The 11,670-nt window shown below is 45.2% G+C and overlaps 1 protein-coding gene across 3 annotated transcripts; it reads right to left on the reverse strand.

The window, feature by feature from the left end:
* Window positions 1–522: 522 nt before the first annotated feature.
* Window positions 523–11,383, reverse strand: TRAPPC3L (trafficking protein particle complex 3 like). 3 transcript variants are annotated; one of them, XM_033143647.1, is made up of 5 exons: window positions 11,239–11,383; window positions 6,519–6,616; window positions 4,635–4,734; window positions 2,554–2,733; window positions 523–1,136 (listed from the first exon to the last, which is right to left on the reverse strand). In XM_033143647.1, exons 1-5 carry the CDS (start codon window positions 11,278–11,280, stop codon window positions 1,017–1,019), a joined length of 540 nt encoding a protein of 179 aa, XP_032999538.1. In that variant the 5' UTR covers window positions 11,281–11,383; the 3' UTR covers window positions 523–1,016. The 3 variants fall into 3 exon arrangements, with proteins under 3 accessions (XP_032999538.1, XP_032999539.1, XP_032999540.1); XM_033143648.1 differs by having other exon boundaries at window positions 11,220–11,291; XM_033143649.1 differs by having other exon boundaries at window positions 6,519–6,611; window positions 11,239–11,261.
* Between the last annotated feature and the right edge of the window lie 287 nt (window positions 11,384–11,670).

Here is an 11,670-nt window from a genome sequence, read left to right on the forward strand (position 1 = left end):
TGGGGAAGCCCAGCCAGATGGGCGGGGTATAAATTATTATTATTATTTTGCCAGGGAGCACCGCTTCTCATTCTCAATTGCCTTCATTTATTCTCAGTGGCATTGTCATGTTGCTGCATCTGATTAGTTACGTATTGTCCTATCGTTCCACTAAACATGTGATCCTGAATTTGCTGGGATAAGCCATATGAATACTGCCAGTTAGAAAACGGCCGAGAAATTATAAGAAAGGCAACATCAAAGGAACGGAAGCACCAGTAGAGTGTGTGTGTGTGTGTGTGTGTGTGTGTGTGTGTGTTTCTGCTCTGTCAAAAACACTATTGTTGCTGAGAAACAGATGGCTAAAATACTAAAATTGTAGTACCAGGGAACCAGAAATTCCTAGAATCAGCAGAGATGGACCAATTAATAATAATAATAATAATAATAATAATAATAATAATAATAATAATAATAATAATTTATTTATACCCCGCCCATCTTGCTAGGTTTCCCCAGCCACTCTGGGAAAATAGTTAGTCAAATCCTTCAGAAGAATAAAAAGAAATCTTGCCCATGCTTCTAACAAGTACTACATTGATGAGTCTATTTAAGCGTGAAATAGCTAGGCTGCTAAGCCTTCTGAAGCAGAGAGTTCCACAGTGAGTGTGCCACCGCTAAGTCAGTTCCTGTGCCTCATAGCCACCCATCTAACTTTACCCGGCTGAAGAATGTGGAACAGGATGACCTAAGCATGCAGAAGAGGCGGCCATTTCCTCAAGATACCCTGGACTCATCTGCAGCTGAGCCAGGAGGGAGAACCATGCACCATTCATGTCCATGTTGGGTTGTGAGTTGGTGCAGAGTTCTTGCCCCACATAGCAAACATTTGGGAACGCTGGGCCTGATCCAGAAGTGGCACCATCCCCACCACAGTTCTGTATCAAATGCCTTTTCTGGATCAGGAATATCTTTCTAGGCAGGTACAGAGGGTCAACAATATTAACTGTCCACACATAGTGACTTCAGATATGGCTTCACTTATTTCTTTTGTGTTTCCTGGTTTCAATCTTCTTTAAGAATGCAATTCCAATTTCTGTCACATCATCCCCCTTCAGAGTGTCTTGGATGAAAGTAACTTCAGCAGCCAGATGTATCTGAAAATAAGTAAGTTTGCCTAAGTAAGTGAAGGAAAACTTATTGTTGTTCCACATTGCAGGGTTTTAAGTTTTAAGAGGGTGCACTATAATGGGTGGGTGGGGGCTTATAGAATAAAAGCAAATAAACAAGTTTAAAACAACAACAATGGCCGATTAAAAGGGTAATAAAATGTGATGCAGAATGCAATGCTGACAAGCCTTGACGAAGGTCAAAAACAAAGAGCGGAGAATAAAACAACAGCTAAAACTTATTTTAAAGCTACAGCAAGATTGAAAAAGGAAATGAAAAGGTGTTTTCTTTGTGCAAAAGACACCTTGAAACATGGCGGCCAATATGGTGCCTGTGAATGCAGTGATTCACTTGCAGTCTTTGCCTGGTGCCCATGAAGCCTCTGAGCCCCTCACATACTTCCTGCTTAGCCATGAGGTGCTGAGGATCATTACACCCCCACCCCGACCTTGAAGAGCAGATAGAGCCCAAAGTGGAAGTCTGAAGAGTGACAGTCTTTCCCCCTTTCTCTTTCAGCTCTGTGTGCTTTCCAAGGCTCAGGTCAATTCTACTAGATCCAACTTCATCTCTGAGGGGGACTGATCCAAGAGAAGAGGAGAAAAGTGACCCCCAAATCCAGATGTGCCCATTCTTTGAGATTGTGACCTTCCCCTTTTCTGTGCAGAAGGGCACAGCTAGCCTGCTTTTTGGTTTTTTTTAAAAAAGAACAATGCATTAACTGACACAGCTGTGCACAAGTCCATTAGCACTTATCTAAATAAACAACTTTTTTTTTAAAGCAGCAAAATGCAGCTTCCACAAAACAATTGGTTTGGAAAACACAGCAAACACAGTTCCATTTTCTCTGGCTTTCACTTTCAGATTTCCTGGCAGCTGCGGCTTTCCCTTGGGGCCAGTTTCATTTCCTAATGCCCTACCCAAGGGCACGACAATTACTGCAATGTAGCTCTGCCCTTCTTGCAAGGGTCAGCCAGGGCTTGCATTGCTGCCACGTGACAGGCTCAGATGCCACCCCTTATGATAGAATGTAGGTGGGTGGGTGTTTGTTTGGGTGGGTGTATATTTTAAATGTAACTCACCTGGAGACCTTTTGGGTGGCAAGTCACTAACGGATTATCCCCCTCTTGCCCTGCTGCTTTCCCCTAAGAAAAACTGCTCTTTAGCGCTGTTTCAGAGCAAATGGCAATTTGTGTTTTCTCCGGATTGACATTTGCTCCAATTTAGCACCAAAAAATGGGTTTTCCCTGGGAAAGGAACTGGGCAAGGGGAAAACCACTCAGACCCATGCTCTCTGGGCATGGGATAAGCAGAAGTGCAGATGAGTCCTATTAGTTTTAATAACTGCAACAGCAGCAGAGGAGGCAAAAGCAACTGTCGGCTGCTTACCATTTCTAGAGCACTTACCATTTCTAGAGCACCTCTAATGGCCCCACACAAGAGACTGCAATAGCAAAGTGAAGATCTCCCTGCCGGCAGCTCTTCCAGAAAGTCCACTAAGGGGTTCTTGTCCAGAACGAGGGAGAACCGTGTGGAATTACTGCAAGTCACAGTTGGCACAACACCCAGGTACATCTTAAAAGCAACCTGGAAATGGAGAGGAGAACATGCATCCCATCAACACTGTCTCCAAGTTTTCAGATGGAAATGGTTACCAAAGGAAAGTTTGTTAGCTTCAGACTTGGATGGGGAACCTGTGGCCTTCCACATGCTGCTTGACTACAATTCCCATCATCCCTATTAGCCATTCTACCTGGGGCAGCTCCGCCTGGCAGCTCCAAGGTCCGCGGCAGGCTGCTCTGCCCAGCCACCTGTGGAGGGGCGCACAGACTGTGGCCGCTGCCTTTCACCAGTCGGGGGCTGAGGAAGGCGAGCGCTACTGCATGGAGCTGCTGCGGTGAGTCGCTGGAGCCTGCAAAGAGCTTTTCCCCTCCCAGATTCCTCCTACTTGCGGCTCGGATTTTTCGTGAGCTCCCTAACCCTAACCCTGTCAGTAGATATTTTTTTTCCTACCCGTATTTCTCCAAAAATAAGACACCGTCTTATATTTATTTTACTTAAGAAAATAAGCCTATGGCTTATTTTCGGGGGTGTCTTATTTTTTTATTAAGTACCGTATAGTTCTGGGCACCTGCCTCCTCCTGCTGCGGCCGGCGTTGCTGCTGCTTGGTCCAGCTGTCTCGGGGCACGTGGCCCTGCTTGGCGCCGACCCGGCAGGCCACCTCCTCTTCCTGCTGGCTCCCGGAGGCTCGGGGTGGTGGGCGCCGACCTGGCAAACCTCCTCCTCTTCCTGCTGCGGCTTGGCGCCCGGAACTGGCTGTTGCTGTTGCTGCTGAAGTACTGACAAAGTGCCCAGCAGCGCCGCACGGAGCGCCCCAAGCCGCGGCGGCAGAAGGCGGAGGAGGAGGCTTGCCAGGTCGGCTTCCAGCAGCGCTGCGCTGAGCGCCCTGAGCCTCCGGAAGCCAACAGGAGGAGGAGGCGGTTCTTGCTGGGTCCCGCTGGCTCGTGGCTCCAGGCAGCGCGCGCTACGGTTCTTGCTGGGTTGCTGGGCATTTTGACGGGGTTGCACCAGCAGCAGCATCCGGGTCTGGGTGCCAACCCGACAGGCCTCTTCCTCTTCTTTGGCGCCCTCTAGAACTGTGCCCAGCACTACGGCTTATTTTTGGGGTATGTCTTATATTTTGTGAATGCTTGAAAATCTTGCCATGGCTTATTTTATAGGCACGTCTTATTTTATGAGAAACACGGTATTAGACTCAAGGATTTCACATTTTGAAGAAAGTGAGGAGAAAGAACAGGGCGAATGCAGGAGAAGCAGCATGCAAGGCTGCAATCTTACATCTGCTTACTTGGGAGTAAGTCCAGTTGAGCACAGTGGGGCTTACTTCTGAGTAGACATGTTTGGCACTGCACTATCCGTTTATTAACAATACACTAGAAAAAGAAGCTGTCAATTAATAGAATACTTTCCATCTTTTTAAGTACAGCATCTTAAACAATTTAAGATCAATGGGGCATAGACAGGTTTGGGGAAATGTAAGACCTGTCTATAGGGCAAAATCCTAGGGGGAAACATAACAAAATAAAGATTTTAGGTTAATCATGTTCACACAATTAATGTATCTGAAGCATACAGTATATGTTCATGAGATGAAATCAAACTAACAGTGGCTCCAATTGAGAAAATGTTTGATATACATTGACTTTTAGTGACTTTTTGTGGGTTGATTCCACATTAAAAGGTTGACAACTCTGGGAAAGGGGGGGGCGCTGGAGGGATCTTTGCACCACGGCGCCGGATATGCTTAAGACAGCCCTGTGTGTAGTGGATGGATTGGGTTGAGGTGTGCTTCAGTCCTGCCTAGCCAGCCAATGCCTGGAAACTGGATCCCTCCCCCCCAAAATGGAGATCATAATTGTGATCATCCTTGCTAAGAAAGGGACACTTGGACGTAGCCTTGCCTCATCGAGGCAGCACCTGTGCATACCTGTGCAATTATGTCGGTCGTTTCAGAATAACTCCGGCACTTCTTCACAGAGGAGCGAGCCAAGAAGTCTTCAACTAACCTGATGCCAATGTTATACCCCCTGAAGAAAGAGAGAACAAAAAGTCAGTCGTGCACATTTGATACTTCTTCGAACTTACAGAGCATTTTTGGTCAATTTCCTGATCTCTAGCCAACCAACTCTCTGAATCACTCAGATGGTCCCAACCCAAAGGTATAGCTCTGCTGACAAGGTTCCTCCCATGTGACACTAAGCAGAAAAACCATGTGACTAATCAGTTGCTTGAAAGGCAGCCCTAGTAAGAAAGCTCTTGTTACATTTGTTATAAGGCCTGTCCAGTAAAGAGTGGAGGTAGAACTGCTTCAAGAACAGCATTGGCCACCATAATCATACATTGGTTCTGAGCACAGTTGGAGCTGTTTCCCTGAAGGCCAGAGAAACAACAGGGAGTGTTTTCTGATTTGAATCCATTTTGTTTGTTAGTTTTTTTAACATTGTTTTGTGACCTTGCTAGAGAGAAAGAGAGCAAGCAAGCAAGCAACAATGAATATTTTTCTATAATAAATATCTGTTTTTACTTAATCGTTTTGTACTTTAAAAAAAAGGAAATTGGGAAGAGAAATAGTGGGTGGCTTGTGTATACATTGCAATAAACTTGATATTAACCATTTTCCTGCATTCACTCAGAAAAAGCTGCAGCAGCTGCTGGGTGAAATGAAGTCAATCAAGTCCATAGAAGTGCAGAGAATAATTGGTGGGTTGCTTTTTTAGAGAGGGGACGATGGCACTCTGCACACGTGTAAAGGCAGACTTTCCTAAATAAGTGCTGCGTGAGTCTTATTGTGACAAAAACAGAAAGGTTAAAAAATGCAGCCCTACCAAGTCAGACTGTTACCAGCTGCTGCCGCCAAGGAATTCCCAAGTATAAGGGCCTTGAATGAATCAACATACTGCTTTTGCTAGCCTAAAAGGCTTTAAAATTTAAAATGGAAGAGACAGTATTTAATGGAACTTTTTAACAGATCCATTTGAAGTTTAAATGAATTTGGGGGAAAGTTCCATTAAACTCTCTCTCTCTCTTAATCTTAGTTACAATTCACAATCAGCTTTACCGGAAAACCTACTGCAGTTAATGGGAAAGCATTTAAGTAATATAGGATGAGAGCATATGACACAAAGCCAAAACAGAGTATAATAGCCAAGTAAATTGATATAACACAAACATTTCTTGTAGGCGGAAGTTCAAAGTCATGCAATATTTGTTTATTTCCAGGGATGCTAAATGCGCATTTCAGCATTGCAGTATAGCTTCCGTCTGCCGCCACAATGAGCCTGGTGAGGGTTGATAAGCTCAGTGGTCACTGAATGCTGACTGACTGGTGGGGGGCTGGGGAAGGACACCAAAACTGGGTGGGAACTGGGAGATGGATGAAATGGAATATTCTCAAAGAAGACACGCCTGGATCAGTAAAGTCCCACTTGTAGCTGTACAACCTGCTGTCAAAAAGGCCATTCAAAGGGTCATCAACCCCATCAGTTGAAAACTCCCTGAGAAAATGTTGGCTTCACCTTGAGAGCCAACCTTCCTGTGGAAGTTTATAGGACAATGCCAGCCAATGGCACCTGTCCCATACATTACAGTGCCATTTTCCATCGCTTATCTTACCAGACCTCGGGGTGCGGTGGGGCTAGAAAAGCGATTGGATAATTGTCCTAGAAAGGATGGGATAATCTTGTGTGATAATCTCCTGGATTTAGATTTTTTTTTCCAGACAGATCCCAATATGAGGAAAACAAGGTGAAATAGATACCATTGCCTGCTAAGCTGATATGCAACCGAGTTTGAACCTGTGCTGGCTACTTACATGCTGTCCAAATATTTGTTCACATCTTCATCCTTTTCGTAATCCTTACACAGCTGAGCCACCAAAGCGCCGTAAGTGAGTACAAAAAGCTCTCTGCTCTGTCAATTAAGGGAGATACAAAGCAACGGTCATGGCTCATTAAACATACCGAATTAGGAGGAAACAAATTATCCTACCCCACCCCTAAGCTTTTCCGTAAATATCCTGTCTAACAAAAAAGGCAATGAACTCAGTATGTGCTGCATAATTACACAATTGCCTGCACTGTCCAAAAACTAGCAACACAGTGCCATATTGACCATGCCCAGGGTCAGCCCATCCATGAGGCAAGGTGAGGCAACTGCCTCAGGCGGCAGGATCCACTGGGGCAGTAGATCCCAATGTCTATCCTTCTTCCCCCTTTGTTCCTGATGTAGATCTTCTCTGACTCCTCCTTCTGACCTCAGGTGCCAAAATGTCTTGGGCTGGCCCTGCCCATGCCCAATATGAACCCTCAAAAAAAAAAAATCCCAGTTTCCCAGGGAGAAATATTAGAGGGTAGATGCAGAAGTCTTTCAGCATACCATATGATGCGCTGATGCAGAGGATGAAACGGCGGGTAAATGCCAGTCCTAGAACACAAAGAGAAGCATATAAAAGAAAGGGGGGGAGGGGAGAGAACAATAAAGTCACACATTCCTGTAAATTGCTTTGTTTGAAAGATAGAAAGCGGGGGGGGGGGGAATGTGATGGAATGAAATGCAAAAGCTGTTTAGAACTAGAAAGGAAATAAGTCACACTGAATCAGGTGAGAGTAATAACAAGCGCACAAATGGTTTCTTTTGCAATGTCTCCAGAAGCACACCTTTCCACTCTCCCAATGAACAAGCAACCGCATTTCAAAACTCCACCGTGTTTTGAAATTTCTATGAAACCTGGAAAGAGCAGGAACCTCTGTGTGCTTACAAAGTCTCCAGAGGGCACATCGCAGCCTTAAAGCACACTTCAGGACCGCAAAAACTCACACAGCACAACTCTGGAAATTTCTGCCAGTGGCTTGCGTGGGTTACAGCCATGCGGCCCATCTGATGCATGCCTGTTCCAAAGCAAGTTCAGTGGGGCCTCCATCCAAGTCTGTGTGCCTGAGATTGTAGCCTTAGTGAAAACTCACCAAGAGCTCACCAAGGGCTCGTGCACTTGTGCCCTTGAAATGCAAGGGAGTCGCACAGCTTGAATACTCAGTGGACCCTCCTATTCTTTACGATGCTGCAAGACCTCACTGAGAAGCCCTTTGTGCAGAAAGCCTTGTGGGGGCATCCAGAACCGGTGCTAGGGTTTCTTGTGCCCTAGGCGAGACCACCTTCTGGCGCCCCCCGCCGCCCGCCCCCACCAAAGCCTGCTTTAGCGGGAGCCGGGGGTGGTGTAGGGGGCAAGCAGCACCTCTCCGCTACAGCGGAGAAGCCGCTGCTAGCCTGTCCCCCCCCCCCCGCCCAAGCCTGGCCATCGCCCCCTCCATTTTGGCACCCTAGGCAATTGCCTAGTTCGCCTTAATGGACGTGCCGGCCCTGGGGGCATCTCAAGATCCAGCAAAAAGCTAATTGGGGTGCCTGTAAGCCCATTTCAGCCAAGGCAGTTCTTTACCTGTCCCACTCCTCATTGGTGGGCCAAGCTGGGAGGACAGGTGGGTCAGAATATGCTTGCAGGCTGGAGATTCCTCATCCCTGCCTATAGCCACAGCATTCAGCCTTTCTACCTTGAAGGACCCCTTTCTACCTTGACGTGTCTGCCAAGGGAGCCCCACCATCATGTAGAGGAGGCTAAGCCACCTCACATCCCTTATTTTCATGAGACTCTTCGGAGGCCCACTGGGCTTCGCATCGACTCTGTATGTTAATTGCATATTAGCCTCTGGGGGACTATAATCCAGTGAGAGTATTCAATGTTTGGGGAAAGAAATTGATTCAAGTGATCAGAGATTCATTTCTGGAACAATAAAACTGGTGCTGCTGCTATTAACTGTGCTGCCATCTAGTGGTGATGAATGGACAAAATTGCAGTATCATTTTGGGGGGAAATCTTCTTGAATCATTCATATATAGACACAAAGCAGGTTTGATAGCTAGTCTTTTTGATGCCACTGTGACAAGCACAGAATATCTTGCGAAACCAACTCATTTCCTTTAAGAAATCAATTTATCTTACTATATTTTAAAGGACTATTATATAACAAATTAGTTCAGTGAATTATAATTTTTAAGGAGCTTACAAACAGGTGCCAGCAAGGAAAAAAAATGTGGAAAAGCAGAATGTTTAACTTGATTTTCTATTTCTTTCTGGCTGTACTACTCTAATGACGTTATGTGTGTCAAGATAATGACACACACACACACACACACAGAGAGAGAGAGAGAGAGAGAGAGAGAGAGAGAGAGAGAGAGAGAGAGAGAGAATTGTGTCCTACTTAGCCATGAATTAACTAACTTAAGTTGAATCCTTAATTTCTAAATGTATTCCCCAGGGGCAGGACTGGCCCAAGACATTTTAGCGCCTGAGACAAACCACAAAATGGCACCCTGCCCCCCACCAGGGAAGAAGAGATGAGTGAAGATCTAACTTAGGAACAAGGGGGAGGGATAAAGTTCTACATTAGGATCTGCTGCCCCTGTGGATCCTGCTACCTGAGGCAGTATCCTCACTTTGCCTCATGGGTGGGCCAGCCCTGCTGTAAAATTCTGTACAATTTAAAAACCTCCCACCCTCAGGGACTTCACTTTCCTCTCTTGCACCTTGGTAATGGTTAAATAAATTATTGTAAGTTGTTGCACTGGTTTTCCCCTCCCCTGGCTTTGCAGGTGTGTAGTTAGCTCAATGAGAGGGATTAAGAGTTCTGTAGGATAACGCTGTGGGTTAAACCACAGAGCCTAGGGCTTGCTGATCAGAAGGTTGGCGGTTCGAATCCCTGCGACGGGGTGAGCTCCCGTTGCTCGGTCCCTGCTCCTGCCCACCTAGCAGTTCGAAAGCACGTCAAAAGTGCAAGTAGATAAATAGGTACCGCTCCGGCGGGAAGGTAAACGGCGTTTCCGTGCACTGCTCTGGCTCGCCAGAAGCGGCTTAGTCATGCTGACCACATGACCCGGAAGCTGTACGCTGGCTCCCTCGGCCAGTAACGCGAGATGAGCACCGCAACCCGAGTCGGACACAACTGGACCTAATGGTCAGGGATCCCTTTACCTTTACCTAGGATGATATATTACGGGGTTTCTCAACCCAAAAGGCCTGAAAACCACTACTTTAGAGGAACGGTGGGGTGCATATGTGATACTGCTGATATGTGGAGTGAAAGGTGATATCCTTTCCTCCATTTCCTGAAGATGTGGTGTACCAGCAGCACCAGACACCTTATGGAAAAAGCTAGAATTCCCAGAGTTATCTGGGAAGAGGGGTTGGCTGTTGAAACTGCTCTGAGAATTGTAGCTCAGTGAATAAGGGGGTCTCCTAAGAACTCTCAGCACCCTTAACAAACTACAATGCCCAGGATTCTTTGGGGGAAGGCTATGGCTGCTTAAAGTGGCATGATACTGTTTCAAATGCATAGTGCAGAAGGTGCCAAAGGTTTCACGGGTCTTCTAAAAAATGTGATCTTGTTGGAAATCATCACAATAACTACAACAAGCACTGAAACTTGCTCTCAGGCCACAAATAAGAACATGGGTCAGGCCAAACATCATTCTGTTTCCTATAGCTCCCAATCAGATGCCTATAGGAAGCCCACAAAAAAGGAAACATCTACAGTAGCCACAGACAGACCTACCCTCCACGAATTTATCTAATCCTCTTTCAAAGCCATCAAAGTTGCCCATCACCGACAGCCACGCATGGAGTGAAGTAGTTCCTTCTTTTAAAAGCCTCTTTGTTTTAGAAGAAATAATAAATATAATCATCTTATAAACAGAAAAACTTAAATAATTCAACCACGGTAATAAAAAATAAAAAAAATTCCTTCCAGTAGCACCTTAGAGACCAAGTTTGTTTTTGGTGATACACTGAAACAGAAGTCACCAGACCCTTATATATAGTGAGAGAGTGGGGAGGGGTATTACTCAGAAGGGTGGTGGAAAACAAACTTAGTTGGTCTCTAAGGTGCTACTGGAAGGAATGTTTTTATTTTTTATTTTGTTTTGACTATGGCAGACCAACACGGCTACCTACCTGTAAGTTAAACTTTTCAGTAAGTAACAGATACACCACCAGTACCTTACACAATGATAAGAACTCCATGACTTGACACTAAAAGAGGCTAACATCAATCTTGCGACAGCAAATCTCTATGCACTGTGCAAATAAGTATTTCCATTTGTCCTGAATATCCCACAATTTACCTTCATTGGATAATCTGGATTCTAGTAACATGAATGAGGGAGGGAAAAGCCTTTACTCACTTTTCCCCTAAAGCAAACTAGCAAGTGTCAAACAGTGTTAACCTCTCCTCCCAGGGGAGCTGTTCCGGCTCTTTGATGGTTCTGGTTGCCCTTTTCGGGAATCTTTCACAACTAAAATGCTCCCTCCTGGGTTCTCATTTCAAAACAAAAGATGAAAATGCAATCTATATCCCTAAACATGTGGAAATTCTTAGCTCTATGTCCTAGCTTGCAAAACATGTTCTTATTAATCAGAGCAGCACATTAATTTAAAAAGGAAAGTTTTATGTTTGGTAGCATTTACCTGTCCAAATAAGACTTACTATTTTGGGGTTCTCTGGTCTTCTGTTTGCTGGCCGTGACATTTTTCCTGGGCAGTAGAGAGTATGTGATTCCCTGTTTATATCCTTTCTTCTTCAGATAGCATTTTCCTTTTCCGTTACTGGATTCCTTTCTTTATCCTGGCTATTAAAACAACAACAGGAATCCTTTACTACTCCCCGAAAGTAAAAGAGCTCTGGGTGCCACACTTTCCGCTTCTGCTCCTCCTATTATGTGATTCAAATCTTCCAAGAGAAATCTGGCAAGAAATCAAGCCTGCTTCAGAGAACCTGACTCAGATCAGTAACTGATCCATTAAAGCACAGAGATTGCAAATCACATGCATAATAGCTGATCTCACTGCATGACAAGCAAGACCAGAACATTCAGAAGTCTAAATATGCCAGAAATATATAAAGCTGGTTATTTGGCAT

The sequence above is a fragment of the Lacerta agilis genome, chromosome 3, assembly GCF_009819535.1.
Source record: "Lacerta agilis isolate rLacAgi1 chromosome 3, rLacAgi1.pri, whole genome shotgun sequence".
NCBI classification, from domain to species: Eukaryota; Metazoa; Chordata; class Lepidosauria; order Squamata; family Lacertidae; genus Lacerta; species Lacerta agilis.